Source organism: Saccopteryx leptura, chromosome 6, assembly GCF_036850995.1.
Source record: "Saccopteryx leptura isolate mSacLep1 chromosome 6, mSacLep1_pri_phased_curated, whole genome shotgun sequence".
Classification (NCBI taxonomy): domain Eukaryota; kingdom Metazoa; phylum Chordata; class Mammalia; order Chiroptera; family Emballonuridae; genus Saccopteryx; species Saccopteryx leptura.
In genome coordinates, this window is record NC_089508.1 from 9,244,033 (window position 1) to 9,269,507 (window position 25,475).

General features: G+C 54.2%; 1 protein-coding gene across 1 annotated transcript in view; it reads right to left on the reverse strand.

Annotated features, from left to right (window-relative positions):
• TUNAR (TCL1 upstream neural differentiation-associated RNA) overlaps window positions 1-17,478 on the reverse strand; it is a 44,991-nt gene extending 27,513 nt beyond the window's left edge. The window contains exons 1-2 of the mRNA XM_066343719.1: window positions 17,258-17,478; window positions 16,583-16,903 (exon numbers count right to left, since the gene is read on the reverse strand). Coding sequence (XP_066199816.1) covers window positions 16,583-16,594 — 12 coding nt within the window. The 5' untranslated portion in view covers window positions 16,595-16,903; window positions 17,258-17,478. The remainder of the gene's footprint in view (window positions 1-16,582; window positions 16,904-17,257) is intronic.
• Window positions 17,479-25,475: the final 7,997 nt, after the last annotated feature.

Here is a 25,475-nt window from a genome sequence, read left to right on the forward strand (position 1 = left end):
CTGAGCCATTCCTCGCCTGTCAGTCCGGACCAGTAAGCCCCGCCCACCTCCCCTGCGGAGCAGCTGCCCTGTGCGGGTGAAAGGGCTTTATACACAAAACTCCAAGTATGAATCAGTCTCGTGGAAGAGGGTGGAAGTCATTCTAAAAGCCAGTGGTTTTCTCCAAGAACAGAATCAACATTCAAAGTAGAGTCCCCTCTCATGGCCACCCCGGAGTGGGTGGGACGGTGGGGTAGCTAGCTTCCAAACTGAAATGCGCTTTTAGCAGTCAGCCAGTTGGAGGGTTTCTGCATATGCCAACGTCTGCTCTGTTTGAAAGCGTTCACCAGCACAGATTTCTAATTTGCAAATGTTGGTCCAACCTTCACGTTATCAGTTGTCAGTACAGCTCTCTTCCTAAATCACAGACTGGGCCGTGTGACTTCCCTGCACCCCAACCTTGCCTGGCTCCCCCCACACTCCCAGACCTCCATCCAGGCCTCTGTGGATGTCCCCCACCTGGAGTGGCTCCCTCTTCCTCCAGCCAATGGCTACCTGCCTATGTTCCAAAGCCTGACCAAGTCCACACCTCTTCAGGGGGATTTCCCGAGTCCCTCCTTGCAGACCCAGCCGCTTGCTCACCTCGCCGTTCACCCACCCGTCTTTCTCACCGGAAAGGACTCCTTCTTAGAAGTCAACACTCGGAATGAATCCCACTTGTGCCCTGGCTCTCTGCGCCACGTCACCTCCACGGCCTGAGGGGGGGCCCAGTGTGGGCGCACAGACCAAGTCTGGCCACTGACCAATGTCTTAGTTGTCTTTGGCAAAATGAAAAATAAATCCAAAAGCAATACACATTGATTGGTTAATTAATTGAACTTAATTCAATGAACTACTTAAAAATGATTTTTTTGAAAAGATTAAAAGTCGTCCCTTGCACACCAATTCTTCAAACCAGCTTCCTCAGTGTGTACCTCCACAGACTGGCAGCTGCACCCCGAAACCACGGGGCGGTTTGCAGGCAGGGTGGAGTGAGGGTGTCACTTCTGTCTCCCAGCTCTGCCTGCCCTTCCTGGGGAACCGTCCCCGTTACAGCCCCAGAGAGGCAGCTCTTCCTTCCAGGGGACCCTACCCACCCAGCGGGACCCCCGCCCAACTGGGCCACTCGGGAACTTAGGCCCCAAGAAGATGGAGTGAGTTGTGAGGTCACAGATGCAGGGTGGAGGCTGCCACGCTGCGGTGCCCCTCACTCAGCTGAGGGCTCAGAGGAGCCGGAAGAGAAGGTTGAGAGACTGGGCCAGCAGGGGGGCATCAGATGGTGACACTGGGGCTCCAGGCAGAGAGGAAGGGAGACGTCTTGGCTGCTGCTGACCCTTCAGTGACCACTCCCCCTCCATGAAGCGGACTGACTTCTCGCTGTGGTTCCCACCAAGGCTGGTTCCATATTGAACGTCTCTCATTGCTTATGCACGTGTTGATTTTGCTGTCTCTCTGCCCCTCTACATGGCATGAGGACTGAGAGGCCCGATGGGTCTTGTTGGCACAGAACAATTGCTGAATACAAAGCTTCTAGATGGATGAGAGGACGATTATGAGCTGGCTGGTGGGGGGGGTTGTCTGGTTCTTGCACCCCCCATGTGCTAATCAAGGCGCACGACCCCAGGCAGCAGCAGGAGAGAAGCTGTCTCCCTGACCTGCCACCGCTCTGCAGCGTTCAGGGAAATGGTCCCCCAGGGATGTCCACGTCAGAGAGGAGCCGGAAAAGAGACAGAGGTGACTGCTCAGGGAGGAAGTCTCTGCGTGAGTCCCTTGTCCAAGGCAGGCCCTTCCCGGTGAAAGCCCAGGAGAAAGAGGAGACGCAGAGACCGGGGACAGGGTCCAGTCTCTGTCCTGCCAGGGGGTGGAGACCAGAGCCTGAGAGCTCTGTCCAGGAGAGGAGAGTGGCCCATGCAGTGTGGGTGGAGTAAAGAGAGAAGAAGTGTGAGCAAAGGGAGGAGAGGAGAGGAAAGGAGGGAGGATGGGGTGAGGAGAGGAGGGGAGGGGAGGGAAGGAGGGAGGATGGGGTGAGGAGGGGGGAAGGGGAGGGAAGGAGGGAGGATGGGGTGAGGAGGGGGGAAGGGGAGGGAAGGAGGGAGGATGGGGTGAGGAGAGGAGGGGAGGGGAGGGAAGGAGAGAGGATGGGGTGAGGAGGGGGAAGGGGAGGGAAGGAGGGAGGATGGGGTGAGGAGAGGAGGGGAGGGGAGGGAAGGAGAGAGGATGGGGTGAGGAGGGGGGAAGGGGAGGGAAGGAGGGAGGATGGGGTGAGGAGAGGAGGGGAGGGGAGGGAAGGAGGGAGGATGGGGTGAGGAGAGGAGGGGAGGGGAGGGAAGGAGAGAGGATGGGGTGAGGAGAGGAGAGGAGGGGAGGGAAGGAGGGAAGATGGGGTGAGGGGGTGAGGAGGGGAGGGGAGGGGAGGGAAGGAGAGAGGATGGGGTGAGGAGAGGGGGAAGGAGAGAGGATGGGGTGAGGAGGGGGGAAGGAGAGAGGATGGGGTGAGGAGGGGAGGGAAGGAGAGAGGATGGGGTGAGGAGAGGAGGGGAGGGGAGGGAAGGAGGGAGGATGGGGTGAGGAGAGGAGGGGAGGGGAGAGAAGGAGAGAGGATGGGGTGAGGAGAGGAGGGGAGGGGAAGGAAGGGGAAGGATGGGGTGAGGAGAGGAGGGAGGGAAGGGGGGAGGATGGGGTGAGGAGAGGAGGGGAGGGGAGGGAAGGAGGGAGGATGGGGTGACGAGAGGAGGGAAGCAGAGAAGTTGGGTGGGGTCAGGAAGGGAGGGGAGGAGAAAGGATGAGGTAGGGAGGGAGGGGAGGGAAGGGGAAGGAGGGAGGATGGGGTGGGGAGGGATAGGGAAGAGAGGAAAGAAGGGAGGATGGGGTGAGGAGGGGAGGAGGCAGGTAGGGGAGGCAAGGCAGGCCCAGTGTCTCCGTTAATGGCACCATGCACAGGGCCCATGAAAGTGTTTCTACTGTATATCTTTTAAAATCAGAAGGGAAAAAAATTAACTTGTACTTAAGAGAGAATTTTTTATCCTTTTATAATGGAGGAAGTGGTCCACAGAGGCAAAGGGCCTATGGACCCAGGCACTGAGCCCGTGGCCCTGGTGAAGGGGAGGAAGGGGTGAGGGGGCCGGTGGCGTAGCGACCGTAACTGACGCTGGGGGCATGACACTTTATTGTCCCCCTCCCCCAACTACGCTTCTACTACGCTTTTCTTGTTTGTCTGGGAGACCATTTGGCACCCCTCTGCAAGTGGCCCCGGGGCATGATATACCCTCTTGCCCCCCTCTCCTACGCCACTGGAGGGGGCGGCGACACCGGGGTCCACACCAGCGCCTCTCTGGACTGAGCTAGCAGAGCCTGGGCTCTCACAGGGCTCTGCCCGCTTCTTCGGGAGGACACCTGGTGGGTGAGCAAGGGGGCACGCATTGGGTGACAGGGCTCTGGTCTCTGTACCACATGGGGGTCAGTGTTTAAAAATGGCAGAGGGGGGTGGGGCAAGCTCAGGACCTGAGCGCCTGAGTCACCGCCCACTTTACCGCCCACTACCGTCTCCCCTAAGCTTTCTGGGCTGGCTTAATTCTTCCAGGTGCCTTCCACCAGTATGGGCTGCAATGTGGTGGCCATAGTGACTTGCTTCTATAGAACAGAGCATGCCAGGAGTGATCCGTTTTGATTTCTGAGGCTCGGCCACAAAAAGAGATACAGACACACGCACCACCCCCCATCCCCCGCCCTTCTCACCTTTCTTGGGACACAAACATGGGAGCCCTGAGCCACCACATGGGAAGTCCGACCAGCCTGGTCCCATGCTGGAAGGACTGTGTGGAGACCAAGGAGTCGCAGCTGGGTCAACCTGCCTATGTCCCCAGCTTGCGTGCATGTTCCCAGCCTGGGTGCCAGATACGTGAGTGAGGGAGGCTTCCAGGTGGTCCCAGCCCCAGCCACATGTGAGGCTTACAGCAAGAGCAACCTAGCTGAGCCCAGGCAGCCTCTGGGCTTATGAACAAAATAAAAGACGACCAAGTGTTTGAAGTCACCATTGGGAGGTGTTTTATATACAGTATTAAATAAATTAAACTCTGTGCCTTAGTTTCCCCATCTGTAAAATGGGAATAAAAATAGTAACTTCTTTATCAAGCTATTGCTCAGATGAAAGGAGATAATCCATGGAAAATACTTCTGTAGCTCAGGGTCTCCACCCAGAGTAAGCACCAGATATTTTAAAAGCTATGGTTATTGTTCATTATTATTACAGCCATTGCACAGAAGAGGAAACAGGGCTTAGAAACACAAAACACAAATTGCCCAAGAATCACACAGTGAAATCAGAGCTCTACACAGTCTGACCCTGAGAGCAGCTCCAAGTAAAACACGCACGCCCCCTGGAAGCAGCTGTGACAGCCACCAAAACCTCCTGGAACAAGTGTCCCTCCAATCTGGCAGATGCTAGGTTCCTGACCAGAAAAACAAGAGGGATCGAGGTCAGACGCGCAAAACATCTTCCCGGTAATCGCTGCACGGCACCCACGCGTTTCCCAAACGTTTAGCATTCCACCCCGTGAAGGTCCGTCTTCTTTCGCTAAAGCTAGGGTAAATAAGGGGAGAGGGGAACCTGTGAAATTTGCCAGCAGGTAGATTACTTCTGTCCCAGGCTTCAATAACGTACGAGCCTCTCAAGCTTACCTATCCAACGTGTTTGGTAAACATACGTTTACCGGGATGGAGAGTAATAAACTGGGAAAGCTCACAAACAATTCCTACCGGCTGCGCAGGGCTGTGACGGACGCATTTTATGAATGGGAACTGTACTTAAATATCTGCCTAATAAAGCCTCAAAGGTTTTACTGTTTAGAAGTCAGCCAGCAGGACTTCAAGCAGCTTCTCACGCAATTGGGAGAACCCACTTAAGGAGACAAAAATACAGCGGAGGGAGCCAGGTCTCACCAGAAGCTCACTGGGGTAACCTTCCGCTCCGCACCTCTCCTCACCAAGCCAGCCCCTAGGCCCGAGGGCAAGCAAGCTCTGTCCATGGTGCTGAAACGCAGGGCCCAGGCAATTGAGAGAAGACCGAGACAGCGATGCTGATTCCAGGAGCTTTACAGCCAGGGTGACAGGCTTCCTGGGACAACTTATGAGGCTTTTAATGTGCCCAGGTCTCCAAACAAGAGACCTCAGCTGGCTTTATCTCCATGTATGAATCTTGAGTCTCCTTGTGTTAAACAGCCATTCAAACCTCAGCAATCAAAGAAATCACACACACACACACACACACACACACACACACACACACACAAAGGACAGACAGCTCACAACCAGGGGATAATGCCCAGCTCCCCTCCAACTCTGGTGGCCCAGGACCCTGGCTCTGGGGCTGGCTTCCAAGAGGAAAGGAAACACAGCAAGGAGAAAGCCACAGTTTTCGTGGCTGGTGGGCAGCAAGGCGGTATGAATACAAAGTGCCCATTTCCATGGGGACTTGTGCCAACACGGTACTGGCCAGCCTCATAGATCATGACTGACTCCAGAATGATTTGATACCATGCTCAGCTACTGCCTGCTGTGTGACCTTGGGCTAACTGCTGCACCTCTCTGGGCCTTCGTTTGTTGGCCTAGACAAGGGGCCAGTGAGAGTGGAGCTGCATTCCCTTCCCTGGCCTACATTCTGGCGCAGTAAACTCTCCAGCCGGCGGAACTCTTCAAACTGCCCAGGCTGCTTTGCCCTTGGCACAATTTGGCAATCAGCCTGGCGGTCGAGGGCGGAGGTGGCATAACCCCTGGGACATTCTTCTCCACATCCCATGTGCCCTGCCAGCTCTGCAGAAGTCACCCACCCTGCCATGCATGTTCATTTCAAAGCAAATGGTCAGACACCTTGGTTCCCAACGCTGAGCCCCTTCCCTGCCCATCCTGCAGGCAGCGGGGGGAAACGCAGGGAGGCGGGCCGGCAAGTGCCTGCCCTGGATTTTCTCAGCTGTGGATGTAGGTCTGGGAGCGTTGTTTTTAGGCCAGGAGCAGCCTAAATGCATTTGCAGAGGCGCAGGGAGACCCACGGCTCGGTGAATCAAGCTGGGACACTGCCCGCTCCATTTCCTATTGGCCGGAGTCCACGATGGCTGGGCAACAAGTGCCAGAGCCAGCAGCCATCTCGCTGCCCAGCCCAGCCCGGGGCAGGGTCCGCATGGCCGGGGTCTGAGCAGCAGCGCCCGCCTGGAAGATCACTCAGTAGATACAGACAGGTGGAGCCGCCGTGGTCAGAGGCACAAGGCTGAGAGGTCACAGCCAGGCAGTCAACTCAGTCCTGCACAGTGCCTCTTCCTGAACATTCTACACATCTTCACTGCAACAGAGGAGATGCAGGGGGGCCACGAGACAGGACCACCTTCTCAAAGCCTGCACCGCACTCAAACACCTCCCATGGCTCCCCGTTACCAGTAAGACACAGAACATGCCTCCACACGGCTCCCTGTTACCAGTAAGACACAGAACATGCCTCCACACGGCTCCCTGTTACCAGTAAGACACAGAACATGCCTCCACACGGCTTCCTGTTACCAGTAAGACACAGAACATGCCTCCACACGGCTCCCTGTTACCAGTAAGACACAGAACATGCCTCCACACGGCTCCCTGTTACCAGTAAGACACAGAACATGCCTCCACACGGCTCCCTGTTACCAGTAAGACACAGAACATGCCTCCACATGGCTCCCTGTTACCAGTAAGACACAGAACATGCCTCCACATGGCTCCCTGTTACCAGTAAGACACAGAACATGCCTCCACACGGCTCCCCGTTACCAGTAAGACACAGAACATGCCTCCACACGGCTCCCCGTTACCAGTAAGACACAGAACATGCCTCCACACGGCTCCCTGTTACCAGTAAGACACAGAACATGCCTCCACACGGCTCCCCGTTACCAGTAAGACACAGAACATGCCTCCACATGGCTCCCCATTACCAGTAAGACACAGAACATGCCTCCACATGGCTCCCTGTTACCAGTAAGACACAGAACATGCCTCCACACGGCTCCCTGTTACCAGTAAGACACAGAACATGCCTCCACACGGCTCCCCGTTACCAGTAAGACACAGAACATGCCTCCACACGGCTCCCTGTTACCAGTAAGACACAGAACATGCCTCCACATGGCTCCCCGTTACCAGTAAGACACAGAACATGCCTCCACACGGCTTCCTGTTACCAGTAAGACACGGAACATGCCTCCACACGGCATTCCAGACCCAGCCCCATTAAGGCAGGACAGACGCGTCTGTGCATCCCCAGCTGGGTGACAGTGACGGCAGCACCTGCTCTCCTGTCCCCAGCGCTCCGGCCTCTGCACCTCTGCTCACACTTTACTTTTTCTCGCTTGGCAAATTCCTCACTCCTCTCTCAAGGCTCGTGTCAGATGCCTCCAGCCTCCCCCTTCCAAACCCATCTTTCCCTCCTCTGCTTCCCCAGGCACGTCATCCACTCCAATTAGCCACAGGTAGTTACATAACACGCTCCCCTGACCGCCGGAGTCTGCCGAAGACTTGGGAACATCTTGTTTATCTCCATCCTCCACGCCACCCGGCCTGACGGCCTCTCCGGAGAAAGCTGGTCCAGGTGTCCACTGCAGGAGTCTGCGTGAAGGCTGATGCTGAGGGTGAAAACGCGCCTTCCATCAGGAAGTTCGAGGAGGAGCGTCCGCCATGGGTGGGGCCGGAAAGGGTGAGAGGTGTTCATGGCCCTCCTCATGCCGATGTCCTGCGGGCCCGGCAGGCTTCAAATAGCGCCGCATGCTGACCAAACATCCCGTCTACCGAACACCGTCCACCTTACGTGTCTACACCCAGTTACGTGCTCGGCTGACCTGGGAAGTAAATCCTATGAGATGGTCTCTCTCTCCCTCCTACTCGCTGTGAGACTGAAAGCTCTAAGTGCAGCTTGCTTGACCCGCTCCTAATACACAGGCCAGCGTGTCTCTGTCCTGGCAGAAGATGGTGAAGGCACAGAACCACTGCCCAGGCCCCCCTGTCCCGTCTGCATGAAAACAAGCGCTGAAGTCAGGGATGAAACCACGCAGAGTCCCCAGAGCCACTGCCTCTCCCTGGTACCGAGGGGCCTGGGCACGGCTGGAGGGACAGTAAGAAGAAGGGACGGTGGGGTCATTGGGATGAGCAGTGGCCACAGGCACTGTGCGCCCCAAGGTGGGGATGGAAGAGGTTCAGACTGCTTCTAGAAATTTCCCCTGAAAGAGGTTTCTAAACCCATGTTGGCAAGCCAGTCCGAGGATGAGTCACCCCGTGAAATGGCACCCCTGAGATGACCCGTACGACGGTGGAGGGTGTGGCAGCTGAGATCTGCCCCAGTGAGCTCACGAGCATCATCTGCGGCAGTCTGTCTGGGTTGTCAGAGCAGCGGTGGGACAGAAATCGGCCGCTCCCCAGGGCTGTTCCGCACCCCCGAGCACCCTGGTCCTCAGCCCCCAGGTGCCACGGGCTCTCATGGGGCGAACGCCTGGCTGCTGTGTGGGTTTTGGGAAGGGCACGGAGGCCATGAGGCTAGAAGGGGAAGAGAGAAGGGGAAGGAGGTAAGACGGTGGTCAGGGGCAGGCCAGGTCCTGCAGGGCCCTGGGGGCTTTCTGGAGGTGCCTGGCCACTGCTCTCATGGATTCTGGGTACACTGGAGAGCCCTGCGCAGAAGAGGGCTGTGACCCCCCGGAAGGTTCCCTCACAGCGCCGCTGGACAGCAGACTGCAGAGGGTGGAGGGGAAGCAGGGAGAGTGGCTGAGAAGCAGAGAAGGTGGACTAGTGGTGGGAGGAGGTTCGGAGTGGCCAGCGTGGGACAGGGGTCGCCTTCTGAGTATTTCTGGAGCAGGAAAGGGCATTCTCATTTACCGGTGAGAGTCTGTGGTTCTCAAATTTTGGAGAGGTGAGAATTACTTGGGAGGGTATTAGAAATACAGGAGGTCAAAAAGGCTCTAAGTCAAGGGGTCTGCAACAGACCCAGGGAGGTGGATTTTAGTGAGCTTCCTAGGTGCTTTCACAGAGGTAGTCCTCAGCTCACCCTTGTAAGGACATGGCAGTGACCCAATCCTCGCACCTGACAGTCAGGGACACCAGTGAGGGCCAGGGTGGGGCAGCAGCTGGTCCCCAGGCTCCCAGGTGAGATGAAAGGGAAGGCACAGTGACCAGCAGGGCCATTGGCTCCCAGCCCCCTGCCAGCCTCCTTGTTCCATTGCCACACCCAAGACCTCCAGATCTTTAACGGACCCTTAAAAGCAGGGGGTGACGTCCCAGGTCTACAGGCACAGGAGGCGTGCATGGACACGCTACAGCTGTCTCTTGTGCACAACTGTAGCCCCAATGCCCAGAACAGAGCCGGGGGCCCGTACATGTCTGTTAGACTGTTGACAAGCAGCACCTGTTGATGGAAGGTTGATGGGAGTGGACCCCAGCGATCAGGCAAGAGCAGAGGGAGGCGCCCCCCTGACGGAGGAGACGGCTTCTTGCCCGCACGGGTAGACAGAACAGCTCTCAGACTCCCCAGGGATGTCCCAGAGCAGGTCTGAGGACAACCAGCCTTCGTGGGGTAGCAGCAGCATCGGCCTCCACGGGGAATTTTAGGACCGAGGCCATGACGATTTTATCTGCAAAACCGACTGAGGAAAATCTCAACGTTCCCCTTTAGAAACCAAGTGTGTTTCCCCCCTCCTGCAATCCGTACAGAGAACACAGATGCAGGCTTCTCTGTCCACCTTTGGATCTCAATGTTGCAAAGCAGGGCTTACTTCCTTCGCATGCAGTACACGCCTCTCGCACATTAACAGGGACTGTATGCGTTCACACATCACCTGGGCCTGGTGCTCTTAAGGCAATTTCACTTCATTTAGAAATATAAGACTTGCCAATATTGTTCATTAAGAGAGGACTGTCACAATTATCCATTTTCTGTATTAAAAGGAATACAAAGATCTTTAGGGAGAATCACGTTCCAGACCAACGTGGACTTGAAAACGGTTTATCCGTGGCAGAACGGAGCTCTGCGTTGGTCAGGATCCCAGAGTTGCATATGTATAGGCTGACAACCCGGGTGAGGGGAAAATGAGAGATGCCGCGTGCTCCCCGTTCGCCCCTCTGCTTCAGGATGTTAAATGAGGCTCACGTAACAGCACACCACAGATTATTAAGAAACGGAATGGGCCAGGAACACGTCGATCCTCTCAAACACCACCATCTGACTTTTGGGCATCAGTAACACGCGTCCACAGAAGCAACGACCTTTGCAAATTCTGGGACCTGACACTCAGCCCACCAAGGGGGCTTGTGCAAGTATAGGCTTTTAACCCTGTGTCAGCTGTCACTCACGCTTGTGAGAAACCCCATAGAGACACCCACATTGGAAACATCTAAAACCCTGTGATTCTTGCCAATGGAAATGGATGCTAAATCATTTCTCCTTACTGCATCCAAAGAACTGTTCATAGAAATCAGAAATCAGAGGCCGTGACTTCAGTGCCTTCCTGCTGTCACCCCCTACACCACCCCAATGGCTCCGGACGGTACTTTGACATCTCCTGCCACTCGAGAGCCACGTGTGCTGGAGATCGAGCCCAGAGCTGAAGTGCCTGGGCATCCGTTCTCTCGAGATTAGGGGGGGGGGAAGAGACAGACTCCATGGGTTTCACTTGGGGACGTGGAAAGTTATTTCTGATTCACCAAACCAAAAAAAAAACAAAAAACCCAAAAAACAAAAAACAAAAACGGAGCTGGCTGCTAGGGTGTTTTGGTATTTTTAGAGAGGAGAGATGAATCACGGTTGAGTTTTCCAACTGATTCTGTCTGCTTCTCCTTGTTAATCACCTATCATAACACTGGAAGCTCGCGGCATGGAAATGATTTGGTAATCCGGGACAGGTGGAGGGAGGGTCACGTCTGTGCAGACATCACTCTGGTGTCACGGGCAAGGTCAGCGTCAGGGCTGGAGAGGTGTTACATTGCCAGCCAGGAGAACCTGCTGGAGTGTCATTACGAGAATGGAAGCACGAGGGATTTCAGTGACGTCCCTTCGCCTCTGTCCAGTGTGTGCGGCAGATGGAATTTGGGGATCTCCTGCTCTGGGCACTGTCGACCCTCCGCCAGGTGCACAGGCCAACTGAGGAAGATCAGCAGCCACTGTGCTGAGGGGCTGGGACTTCCTCAGGCCACACGCCCTGTCTGACAGGACCGCCTCTCTCTATGGGCGGCTCCAAACGGTCTTCAAAACCCACGCTGCCTCCCAAGTCCTGGAAATTCTTAAGAGCTGTAGGTAAACCTTCAAGTTCTTCAATATGTTCTCTCTACTTCCCTTCTCTAGTTTGTTATTTTGGGAACAATTAACCCATGTGGCATCCCGGAGGAGGCGTCCTTCTCTTTTCAAAAGCTCCTGTTATGTAACTTGGACGCCGGGGCCCTTTCTGGGACGTGCAGGCTGGCAGTGCCTTCTAGAACATCCCACTCCTGGGTTCGTCATCACTTCCCACAGAGCTGACACGGGACCTAGAGAAGGTGTTTACACTGTTCCCCAAGCCCGACCAACACTGACCCTTTTGGGGTAACAGTTGGTTTATTTCTGAACATCATTAGACTCTAATATATTTGACATAGAGTTAAAAGAAAGCTAATGTCCTAACAAAAATCTCGGTGAATTCAGGAGTCTCTCCATAACCAAATCACCTCCTTCGTTACCTCAAAGCGTCAAATCTATTAGGTTTTTTTTTTTTTTCGGGAGGCCATGGTGTGGCCCAGAAATTTGGGATGGAGGACACACTCTGCTTGTCAGATACATTGCGGCAGCAGGGGAGGGGCCGTGGGCTGATTGAAACCCTAGCGGAGTGCATCTGAAATCATGCTTGGTCCTGCCATTCAATAACTGTGGGAACCTGAGCAACACACGTCCACTCTCTGAGCCCGGGTTCCTCCTCTGAACAGGGAGGTAATGATCTCTACTTGGCAGAGTGGAGAGGACAAAACGTCTACGGACTGGAGGTTCCTTTCTCCCACTGCTTTCCTCTCTGCCCTCCTTCTCCGACAAGGACTGCAGCTCTGCTAGGAAGCCTTGCCCTCCACAACAGGACTATGAAAGTGTTACAAGCAGCCTGCCCAGAGAACCCAGCAAAACACCCCTGCCAAATCCACACATCTCTCCTCATCTCTCAGCATTCAGCGTAGTTCAAGGCTCTAATTAAAGCACTTTCCATTTTCAAAACAATTGCAAACAGTAATTACACACTTCCCCCTTTACCTTCCAGGAACAGCCTGAGATGGAGGCAAAAACTCCATGCCCCTTGGACCAGGAGCTTGACAGCGAGAACATCGTCTTTCTCCTACCTCACTGACCACATTACATAAGGGCTCTCGCAGCTTTTGCCACATGGACCCCAGAGGGTCACAGCTCCTCCTAGCCCTCTCAGACATGTGCCGAGGCTCCGCGGGGCAGGGAACTTCCCCTGATGGGAAGGCTGGAGAAGAGCTCGACTGTCACACATCCAGAGTCCCCACTTAGGGTAATAACTAGCATCTTTTACAGTGACCTGCTCCTTACTGTTTATATGGATGTCTAATTGAAAAATGTTATGTAACCTTAAAGTAAAGAGCCTTCTGGAGCTATTAATAACCAGCTGCATCCAAATTCTGAGGACTCTTCGAGCTTACAGTTGGAGGAGATCACCTGGTACTAATTTACACACGTGTACATAAGACACGGAGCCACATACATTGCATATATGTAAATCAAGACCTACAGGATGGGAAGAACTTGTCCTAGGTTCCAAAGTCACTTAGCAACCGAGTCAGGAATAAATGCCAGGCTTCTGGCCTCTAGAGGGCGCTCTTTTCCTCTACACCCCCACACAGGTAAGTGCCTGTACCCTTAACGTTGGCCAAGTGTCGCAGCACTCGAGCTGGGTTCTCACAGTGCTGGGCGTGCCAGTTCCCATCAAAAGAGTTTACGACCTGGACTCCCCAGTCAGGAATGGGACGTCAACAAGGGCAATGTCTCATCGTTGTTACTCATGGGATGCATGTCCCTCCTGCTCTCCCCACAGCAATCGAAGGCACCTAGAAGGTTCTTGAACACAAAGTCGTTCTATCTACGGTGTAGAAGAGCTCATCTTTTGAGACCATCCAGGAAAAAAGTGGGTTTAAGAGAAAGCAATATTGAAAAATTGGATCAATTCTTGATTGCACATTTTTACATCAGGGAGGGGGGAGGGGGGAGGGGGGAGAATAAACGGGAGAGAACTGAGGAATTACAAACTAAATGTCAGGCCCAGAAGTGATGTTTTTACTTATTGTGCAGTTCGATGTTGGGTCTCAGCAGTATGATTCATGACATAAAAACCACCCTTTTCATGATTACAGTGTCATTTTCAAAAGTAACTTAATGGAGGTTGTTTCTCTGTATTCATTCTGATGCACAACCTCACCAGGTCCTCATGAGGAGTGGAAACACACAAAGGTGAGAGACCGATATGCCCACGCAAGGTGTGTAACTTGCCATCCCCAGAGCCCGTGAGCTTGTCAAAATGGAAAGCGTTGCTCTGGTTTTGTGAGTTCCAAAAAGTCACAAACCCCACGGAGAGCTTCCTTCCTGGGAGAAAAGGGAGGTGTGTCCATTTCATTTGGGATTCAGTAACACTTGGAAAGCTTCATTCATTCATCCACATTTTTAAGAGACCTATGACAACCCCATTAAGGGCCCACAGGTCAGGTTGATGAATTTAGTTGTTAATTACTCTAAATTAATATACTAAATTAATATACTCAGCAAACAATAAAGCGGGTTGAGAATGAAACTCACTTTAATTTACGTGCTTTTCATTGTTTAACCTGTGAAGGTTTTACCTGTTCAACTGTGATGGATTCTTTCTGGAAGGGACAGGCAAGCTCACCAGCCTGGAGCTTTCTGGCCAGCTGGGCATCCAGCTGCTGCATTGTATTTGATCAGACCTTAGGGGCCAATGTCATCTCTCCAAATGAAATGCCTCACCTATCCCGCTGCCCCGACCTAGCACCTTGGGTCATGCATCGCCACCACGCTGTGGCCCACTGAGGAACCACCACACTGCGGCCCACTGAGGAACCACCACGCTGTAGCCCACTGAGGAACCACCACGCTGTAGCCCACTGAGGAACCACCACGTTGCAGCCCACTGAGGAACCACCACGCTGTAGCCCACTGAGGAACCACCGTGCTGTAGCCCACTGAGGAACCACCACGCTGTAGCCCACTGAGGAACCACCATGCCGTAGCCCACTGAGGAACCACCATGCTGTAGCCCACTGAGGAACCACCACGCTGTAGCCCACTGAGGAACCACCGTGCTGTAGCCCACTGAGGAACCACCACGCTGTAGCCCACTGAGGAACCACCGTGCTGTAGCCCACTGAGGAACCACCATGCTGTAGCCCACTGAGGAACCACCACGCTGTAGCCCACTGAGGAAAGCCCACTGAGGAACCACCACGCTGTAGCCCACTGAGGAACCACCGTGCTGTAGCCCACTGAGGAACCACCACGCTGTAGCCCACTGAGGAACCACTGTGCTGCGGCCCACTGAGGAACCACCACGCTGTAGCCCACTGAGGAACCACCACGCTGTAGCCCACTGAGGAACCACCACGCTGCCCACTGAGGAACCACCACGCTGTAACCCACTGAGGAACCACCACGCTGTAGCCCACTGAGGAACCACCACGCTGTAGCCCACTGAGGAACCACCACGCTGCCCACTGAGGAACCACCACGCTGTAACCCACTGAGGAACCACCACGCTGTAACCCACTGAGGAACCACCACGCTGTGGCCCACTGAGGAACCACCACGCTGTAGCCCACTGAGGAACCACCACGCTGCGGCCCACTGAGGAACCACCACGCTGTGGCCCACTGAGGAACCACCAGAGCCCTGCTCAGTCTGCGCCTCACTCGGCTGGAGCCTGAATCTTGGCAGCTCGCTCCCTCACACCCTCCTCTTGGAAACCAACAACCTATTCAATGCAGAGCTATTAGTTCAAATGTATGTGTCTGGTAAGCTCATACACCCAGCTCGGGCCCATAACCCACGCCTCTCCCCCTGGCAGAACCCTGTCGTTAGAAGGCATCTGAGAGGTCGTCCAACCCAACTCCGCTCCTTTTACTAGCAAGAAGACTGAGGCCCTTTATTGTTAAGGGATGTTCCCTGCACTGACACCAACCCTGTAAAAATTGTGCAGACAAACCAAGCCCAACACTCAGTGACTCCACCGATTAGACAAGCCCCTCAGACCAGGACCAACCAGTTCTGCGTGGCTTCCCCCTTTCAGATCGACCTAAATGCACTCAGCACACAGTTAAAGGCTGCAAACTAGAGAACTGGGAGCAAGCAGGAAGGTTTCCATCTCCGTTAACACCCCGTCCCTTTTTCTTCTGGGTTCTGCGAGGTCCCACAGACATGGAGGGTTGTCAAACGTGAATCAAGATCAAATTTCCGACAGGATTGACTCCTGCCCGGTGGCCATCTGGGATCAGCCCTTGAGCTGGTTAAGTAACACTCTCCAAGACTTACACAACCAGGGGCAGCTAGCCTTGGTTAGCCTTCACCCCACAGAGAGGGCCAGGACGCAGTTCTGAGGCTCAGCACGTGCTGGGCGCACACAGCATGGAAGGGGCACACGAGAGGAGCCACATACTGCCCTTTGCATTCTACAGGAGAGACAGCAGGCAGGGGAAGACAGCAATACACTCCCATCAAAACAGAGTAGCTGATACTCACAGTGCACATTAGGTAGGGATCAGGAGGCGTGTGATGGAGGGATGGACAAAGAGTACAAGCTACCAGCCATTTATTTCATCCCAGCAAATACCAGCACACAAATATTTTCAAACACACACACACACACACACACACACACACACACACACATACACACACACACACACTCTCACACATACACAATGAGTCCAGAAGGGAGCAGTTGGTGGAGGAAGTGGGACAGGTGTGTTTGTTATAAAAGGATCAGGTTGGAGAAGTAGAAAGAGTTTATCCAGGGTTCCAATCCTGGTCTCCCACTTCCTTGCCTTGTGACCTTGATTAAGTGATTCAACCAAGCTCTCTGGGCCTCAGTTTCTAAATCTGAGCCATGGGAGAAGGTAACCTATTTCCTCGGGTGGTTTTGAGGCACACCTACTCAGCAGAGCCTGGACTCCCATTACACGGTCATTGTACGAGTCGTACCCACTCCAGTACACACACACACACACACACACACACACACACAGAGTCTGAGCCAGGATGCATATACCCTCATCTTGACCAAACAGGTCTCCTGCCTGCGTGTCAAACCCACATCTGCTTCTGGCTGGCGGAGGAAAGCACCGGGTCTAGAAGGTGCCCAGGCAATCGGCCTCCAGGCAGGGTCTGAGGAATAGGGACATGGAGGGCTTCCATCGGAAACCTCTCAGGCTTCCGGGCTCTGGGTGGGAGCCGGGCAGGGGGCTCGGAGGCGGCCTCCGGGCCGGGAGAAAGGGCTTTGTTCCCGAGGCGGAGGGCCTGGCTTACCGAGCAGCGCATCCGGAGGCGGGCGGGGGGCGCGCGGGGCACGCAGCAGAGCCACAGCCCGGTCCTGGCCCGGGGCGCCGGAGCCGGAGGACGGCGAGGAGAAGGAGGAGAGAGAAGAGGCTGCTGCCGGCTCCTGCCTCATTCTCCCGGGCAGTGCCGACCCGCTGGCTGCCGCCGGATGGGGCTGACCGCCGGGCGCGGGACCCCGTTCGCTCTGCTCATGTCCCCGTCCGCCGCTGGCGAGTTGTGCACGAAGCCGGGTGGTCTCCGGGAGGCGCCGCGGGGCTCCTCATGCCCCGCGCGGGGGCTCGGAGGGAGGACCTCGGGGAGACAGCGCGGAGGGAAAGAGAGAAACAGATCGTAAGAGCGCGCAGAGCTGCGCCCGGCGGGGGCCGCGGACGCGGGGCACCCACCAGGACCGCGGCGCCCCACCCACCGCTCCGCGGCGCGCCCAGGAGGGCGCTGGGCCCCACAAACTTTAGCACATGTCCGGTCCCGCGGTGGCGGTGGCAGGAGCTGCCCGGCTCGTCGCGTGCCCCCCGCGCCCGCCACCGTCCCAGCCCTGGCCCCAGAGAGCAGTTGACCGGCCGCGACAGCAACCGCGGCAATTGGGCGCCCACCGGAGTGCGCCCGGGTGGGGAAGGTGAAAAAGGCTGGCAGCGTCGGGGTACCTACAAGAAAGGGGCACCCTGGCCGCGACGATCGCGGAGGGTTAAGACGTCCTGGGAGGGGGCAGCGTGCCGCCCGGGTCTGCGGTCCGGGAGGGAGGAGGGTCCGTTCGCCCCCCGCGCCCGCCCCACGGCGGCGCGGCTGCTGACGCTGCGCGCGGGCTTCCCCAGCCCGGGGTCTGCGGAGCCAGCCCCGTTACCTAGCGACTCGCTCCGGGGAGCCCACGCTGACGCGCGCGACAAGCGGGGCTGCGGCAGAGGGGAGAGAAGGGGGAGTTTCGGGGGGAGGGCAGGCGGTGCGGCCGGAGCTCCTCCCTCCGCTGCCTCCTCGACGCAGGGGAGGGGGCCTGGGGCAGACGTGGCCTCAGTCTGGCTTTGGAGGATGGAGGGGCGGAGGGAGGTCTGCGCTGGGCGGGGGCGAATGTGGGAAGGCACGAAGATGCTCTTGCCCCCCTTAGTGGGTTGTAGCAGCAGGTGGTGGCGACGTGGCCCTCGGAGGCCCAGCGCCCACAGGCACGGAGATGGGCCCAGCCTGGGCGGGAGCTCCGCGAAGGTGCCTGTGGGCGCGTGGGTGTGTGTGATCCGCTCCCACCCACGTGGTGTACATGGGGACCTGAGAACGAGGGCGAAGGAGGAGTCTCCTTCTTCCTCTGGCATCCCTCCCTCCTTTCTGGACATTTTGCTCCTGCGCTTACTGTCTCTTCATCAGGGAAACACAGGTCGCTCAGCTCTCTGCTCTGAGCTCTCCCTACCTTCCCGAGGAGGGACAGGCCCGGGGGCTACTGGGAGCAGCTGTCTGGTGATCAACCTCCCTAACAGATCCCCGCCCCGTAGCTGCGCCAGCCCACCCATCCCCGTGTTCAGTTGTCCACCCAGGGAACCCCTAGAACCTTCTTCCGGGAGCCATCCTGTTTCTAGATTTAGTGCCTCTCAGACCAGAATTCAAATCCGTACCTGTTCCCTAAGTTACTTAACATCTTCAGTTAAAATGGAGTCTTTGTCCCCAAAGCTCATAGCACATAAAGCCCTTAACATCTATCTGCTCTAAGGTAGGAAGCCTGTCTCCTGCTCATCCAGGACCTCGCCAAACAACCCCTAACAGGGCGGGGGGGTGGGGGGTGGGGGGTGAACTTCCTTACAGCAGGTGGTGACCACTGCTGTTACCTGTGAGCAAGGAAATCTGCCCAGTGCCCTGGGCGCCCCAAAGCAGAACGGGGTCCAGAAGCAGGCCTCCTGGTTCTTACACCCCACCGCTGTCTCCTCTACAACAGCTGGGTACACAGGGTCTTACTTCCCCACTCTGTAGAAGAAGTCTCGTTCCTGCTACGGAATAGGAAGTGCTTACGCTAAACAGAACCCCAGAGCTTGTATTCCGGGCCCAAACAGTATCTGGATCCCGCCATTCATTCCAGGAAACAGGGCAGCCTGTGGGAAAATGTGATTTGACAACAGAAGCATCTCACTCACAGTTCATGACAACTTGAAAAATGCTGGCTGGTGCAGTATCCAGAGCCAGCATGCTCACCCTGTCTTGTGTGTTCCCTGGGTTCCGGGTGGGGCTCCATCTTATTGAGCAGGTACATTGCATTGTCGTTCTTCATGCTTTTCTCCGGGGGTGGGGGAGGCTGCCCGAGTATTTTGGGGTTAGGGAGACCCATGCATCGCAAGGGTCAGACATTTCCATCACGCCCATCTGCAAAGCCGTGGCAGGATACCTCTCCAAACTGGTAAGGGGCATCCCCTCAAGGCGGGCACCGTGCTGGGCTCTAGATTTGCAAAGATGACTTCGTTAAGGCCCTTGTCCTCTAGGCTTTCCTAGAAGCATTTATGGAGAGCTTAACCCACGCGGGGACTCCAGGTACTGAGGGGTCTATACAAGAGCTCGCTGTAACCTCCCCAAAGCCTGGGAGGTAGGCTGGGCTCATTATCCCTTCTTAGAAGGAAGCTCACACAGGTACTCTGTGTTCCCTAAAGTCTGACCGCTGGCAAATGATGGTCTTGGGAGTTGCAGCCTGGTCTCCCTGACCCCAAAGCTCACGTTCTTACCTATTACTCTGTTCTGTCAGCCAGGACGAAGGAAAACGTAGACAATACATATAGAAATGCCTGCCTGACATTTAAGATAACAAGGGAGATGTGTGTGTAAAGTCCCTAGAGCAGAGCTAGCTCTCCATGTAAGATAGCTGCTGTGATCGTCACCAGACCCTCGGTCTGGCTTTGAATTGATCAGCTCTGTCTTATATGGCAGCGATTTTCAACCTTTTTCATCTCATGGCACATGTAAACTACCGTATTTTTCACTCCATAAGATGCACTCCCCCTCCCCCAAAAAGTGGAGGGGGAAATGCCTGTGCATATGGTATTTTATTAAATATTTTAACACACATTTGGTTCAGAATTTTTTTTTTTCTTATTTTCCTCCTTAAAACTCTAGATGTGTCTTATGGTCAGGTGCATCTTATGGAGCAAAAAATACAGTAATTACCAAAATTCAGCAGCACACCAAAAAATATATATGCATTCTTGCCAATCTGACAAAACATAGAAATAATTTTGATTGATTTACAAAACAAACAAATAAATAATAGTAATTGTGTACCCTTTTTGCTCCACTGTGACATTAAAAAAACAACAACCAGGTGCCTATACTTGTATATAAAGGTTTCTGGTACCAAGAATTAACCAATTGGACACAATTTTATTATGCAACCTGACCAATAAAATGCAGCTCTGTTATATGACTTATAAATCATATTTGTGGTTCAAGATGGGCATTCACACCGGACCGCTATCGTTGCATTGGTGGTTGCTATTTTTTGGGGGGTTTTTTTTTTTGTATTTTTCTGAAGCTGGAAACGGGAGAGACAGTCAGACGGACTCCCGCATGCGCCCGACCGGGATCCACCTGGCACGCCCACCAGGAGCGACGCTCTGCCTACCAGGGGGCAATGCTCTGCCCCTCCGGGATGTCGCTCTGCCGTGACCAGAGCCACTCTAGCACCCCTGGGGCAGAGGCCAAGGAGCCATCCCCAGCGCCCGGGCCATCTTTGCTCCAATGGAGCCTTGGCTGTGGGAGGGGAAGAGAGAGACAGAGAGGAAGGAGGGGGGGAAGTGGAGAAGCAAATGGGCACTTCTCCTGTGTGCCCTGGCCGGGAATCGAACCCGGGTCCCCCGCACGCCAGGCCGACGCTCTACCGCTGAGTCAACCAGCCAGGGCCGGTTGCCGTTTTTTCATTTGATGATCTAAGGCAGAGGGAGTGTCCCTGGCCAGTCAGGTGCTGCACGTTGCACGAGTTCTTGCGGCACACTGGGCGGAAATCGCTGTGAGGGGGGTTACAAGTACTACTCTTGGAGATGTAGACTAAACTGGCTACTGCAGGGCTACAGCCAGCGACACAGAGGCAGTGGCATTGGAATTGGGTCTCCAGGCGTGAGTTAGGTGAAGAGGGAGCAGGAGAAGAACCAGGCTGATGAAGAAATACTTATGGATAGGGATGGAGCTGCCAACAGGCATCTTATCTGGGTAGGAGCTGAGGGACCCCGAAGAGGAGAGCCAGAGGATGGACAGGAGCCAGGGAGGCCAGGCCTCTGTCAGTGCTGGGCCCTCCCTGGAGCCGCAGACCAGACCATGGGCTGAGCCTACGTGGCGGTGGGTGGCGGAGACAGTGGACAGGGAGCCGGAGGAGAGGACCCAGCTTCCAGTCACCTCCCATCACTCACGGGGACAGCGTGGTCGTGATCCCTGCCCACCTCCGCACTTTGCAGGGCCACTGTGTAAGAGGGTTTGGCAACCGGTAATGGGTGCACTGCTGGGCATGATTGGTTCGCCCTTTCTCAGGGCGCTTTGCTTTTGTTCTTTCCCATTCATTTGTGCACTCGCTATGTGCCCAGCACCCTGATGGCTCTGGGCACTCGGCTGTGAACATGCCTCGGCCCTGGACCTCACAGTACTTGGTCTGGAAGGGAGACAGACCGGGCGGCAGGACGGGTGGGAAGGCTGGGGCTGGGGGCCGGGGGAGGGGGGCCTGCAGGCTGAGTGGCAGCATGAAGAGGGGCTCCTCCCTGGATTTGGGGGACTGGGGAAGGCTTCCTGGTGGAGAAGCTTCCGAAGATGACTGGGAATCAGCCAGTGGAGGGGACAGGTGTCAGGGAAGGGGAGGATGTTCCATGTACAGAGACAGCATTTGCCAGGACTTGGAGGGGAATTGTGGGGAACTCCAAACACTAAAAAAATACAGCCTGCCGAGAGAATGCGCACCTGGCTGTAACTTTTAGGGAACGACTCTGTGTAGTTCAGCCAGACAAGTCTAGGATGTGGGTGGGGGTGGCGGACAGGGGGTCCGGGAGGGAGGGAAGAAGGGACTCCTTAGAAATGGTTCAGGAAAATTGGACAACATGCTTCCTTTTTAAAAATCAGTCTCTCTCCTTGTCAACGCCTTTCTACTTTTCTTGTGTGCTTTGCAGGGTTCAAAGCCTCTCACATCCCATTTCCCACTGGCCTCGTCACATATGTGGGAAGGTGGGAGGGATGACCTCTCAGCCTCCAAGCTGATCGTTGGCAGAGCACACGACTTGTACCTGGGGCTTTCCGCCGGGTGGTCTGGTCCTGATAATCTCTAATAATTTTACTTAGCTCTTTCCCGTTCACCAAACACGTCCACCTCTCTCGGTCCAGTCCACCTGGCTGTGTTAGCATCTCCAGCTTCGAAGGGAGAAAACAGATGCCAGCCCAGAAAGGGGTGGCATCTACCTACAGAGCCACCCAGTCAGTCAGCAAGGGACCTGGAGGGTGAGTCCCGACTCATCCAGACAGGCTCTGGCCTCTGGGAAGGGCGGGGCTTGAACCGTTGCACTTGTGCTAACAGGACAGCTTGGACCTGTGTGGGGGTGACACAAAGAATAGGCACAATGCAGTAAAGAAGAGATTTAAACACTGTTTTGGTGTAGGAAAGGAGGTTTTAGGGTCTGAAATCTTCCTTAGCAACACCCATACTACAGTGGTTATCAAAATAAACGAGTCCAGCCAACCACACTCGGGATGGGGCAGGAGACTTGGACTCCGGACACCTGAGGACAGGTGAGGGAAATGCAGAACACAGGTGACTTGGAAGGAGGGTATCACCTTCTTCAAATGACTCGCTCAAGTTACAGGAGAGAGTTTGATTAGCTCTTAAGTGTGACCCCGAACAGTTGAATTAGGCCACTAAGGAGACGATTTTTTTTTTCCTGGATAGGGAAGACGAACAGAGCAATGATTGGCAAACTCATGGACCCAATCCAGCCCACTGACTACTTTCGTAAATGAAGTTTTATGAAGCACCGACTGCCTGTTCATTTATGTGTTGTCTATGGTGCTTTTGTGCTAATATCTGCCCCTTTGCAAAAACAGTTGGTCAATGCCTAAATTAGAACAATTCAAATACCAAATGGATTGTCTTGTCAGGTACAATTCAAGTGATAGGTATTTAAGCAAAAGCTGAATTCCCATTAAGCAGTGATGTTTCAAAGTGCCTGAGTGACCTTTAAGGTTCTTTTGAGATCTTAAGAGTCTGGCAGGTAATTACAATTATTCAAATTTCTTCACTGCCTGCCAGTCACTATAATCACTGTTATTGATAAACAATCCATCCTACTGAGAGAGTGGTCTCAGTAGTACCTCAAGTCTGTCATTTTTCTGTTTTCTTTAAATTTTTTTCTTTTTTCTTTTCAAATGAGAGGAGGGGAGACAGAGAGACAGACTCCCACATGCACCCCGTCCAGGATCAACCCAGCAACTAGGGCCTATGCTCTGTGTATCTAGGACCATGCTTGCAACCAAGCTATTTTTAGTACCTGAGGTAAAGGCTCTATAGAGCCATCATGAGTGGCTGGGGCCGATGCACTGAACCATGGCTGTGGGAGAGGAACAGAGAGAGAAGGGGGACGGTGAGGGGTGGAGAAGCAGATGGTTACTTCTCTTGTGTGCCCTGACTGGGAATCAAACCCAGGACATCTACACACCAGGCTGACACTCTACCATTGAGCCAACCGGCCAGGGCTCTATCATTTTTCATCACCAAACCTGCAGTCCTTCAAAAAGAGCAATGGCTTTCTCTGTTTGTTTAGTATAAGACAGGTAACATACAAATTCAGACAATCTCAAAGGTGAACATCTACTGAGAACCTTTCTACACCCAGAACCTCCCCCTCTGAGCAAGACACACTCACATGTACACTCATTGATGAATGACCGTGAGGACCCTCTCTGGCCACCGGTATGCCCAGGAGGCCCGCACGTTACTGTATGTTTAATAAGGGATCAGCCATGGGATAATGACTATTGAGCTTCATTAGTCTTCTGCTGGGGTCTCTGGGGACATCACTGAACAGGGCAGAGCACCTGCCCGCGAAGAGCTGGTCCGCTAGGCCCCGGCTAACCTGGCTAGAATGTGATGTCTGGTGAGTCCCAAAGGCAAGGAGAGACTTACTCAGCCAGGTGCATTTACCCAGCACAGCAGCATTGCTACACGGTGCTATTAACAGAAATTTGTTATGTTTTGTTTTTTTTCTGAATGGGATTGCAAAGGAAAACAAAATGTTCTCTTTAAAGGAAAGTTGGTGGCCATTTCGCTGTCTCTTTCTCAGCTAGATTTCATGCATGCAGGTGCAGCTTCCTCATCACAGACGGTCTTGCAAACACCGCGATGGGAACAAAAGAACATTTTCTCAGCCAGCAACCCACAGCTCGCATGCAGAAGCAAAGATTTTCCAACCGGAAAGGAGAATGCTCCCTCATGGACAGCCTCAGCCAAGGCTACGCCGTTTGAATACTGTCCCTAGGGTCTGCACGAGGAAGGACGTGTCTCCGCTTCTCGGCGGCCTGTCCGCCTCTCCCCACGGTAGCCTCCGGGTCCTGGTGCTCCTGAGGCCGGCCTCGCTGCAGCTGCTCATCATCCCTTTCCCCCATCAAAGCAAGAAGACATTGGCAGCAAACTCATTTCGCATTTTCACATTTCATGTTTCTCTGGCGGCTGCTATTGTTTTCAGGTGACAGTTAGATAATCAAGGTGGTTGGTGGCAGGTCGCCACTGGCAGGATTCCCCAGCTGAGAGACACCCCTGACGGCTCTTCCGAGAAGCATTCAGATGTTGTTCAGGCCCTGACGCATCCATTCCCAGACACTTAATCATGCTCAAAACCCATCTGAACCAAAGTTACGCTAGCTCTTCACGAGGGGAAATCTCGGTGCTTCTCTGGGTTTATGGAGAGTTTTAAAGGTCACGTTGAACAGGGCACTTCCACCCGACCACTAGCAAAAGGAACACCATTTAAGAGGCTTCCGATGCTCCAAGCGTCACGGGAATCCCCTAAGCAGGGCATTCCTCCGTCTGCCCTTCCCGTCGGTGTCTGTGACCCGGACCGTCTGACCCCGGTGCTGCGGCCTCACGTCCAGCCTCGTGTGTCTTCCAAGCCGCAGAGTGCACGACCCTTAACTTGGTTTTATTTTTGCTGTCTCCCTTAGCTATAGCTTAGATAATGTTGTAGTCTTAAATGAGAGTTGATTCAGGTGTGTGTGCGTGTGTGTGTGTGTTTACAACAGCTTACAGTGCAGGGGGTAATGTAATAATAGCCTGGTTAATTACAAATAAAATGATGTGCAGATATTTTATTGATAATTACCTGGTGTCAGCGTCTTGCTTTCAGCTCCCAAGGTAAAATGGGACAGTTATTCTTAAACGATTCTCTCCCTGTTCATTCAAGAACATATTACCTCATTCCAAGGATTAATATTAATGCAGCAATTTACCTCTGGTGGGGAGATCTTTCCATAAAACAGGCATTTTCATAAAATTACTAAAAAGATGAAATTTGGTTGAAGTTACCCATTCTTCCTTAGTGTCAACTATCCATAATGGGAATTGCTCTAAAATCGGACAATTACTCTCCAGCGATGAGGAAGTCGTGGAGACTGAGCAGCGACGTGCCACAGAGTTGGTCCGTGAGCAGAGACCGGGCTCCGACAGTGCCCCCGTCTACCACACACATGCCGTTAGCCATGTCGTCTGATAACATCAAACAGCCCATCCCTCTGTCACCTCTGCCACGTGTCATGGAGGAGACTCCTGACTACAGAGAAGGCACAGGGCTCCCCACATTGTCATCTGCATCAAGGTCCTTGCTAAGACATTTTTTTTGCTCCAACACGTCGGCCGCAGGCAGATTTGGTCTGTTGGAGACACTATAGA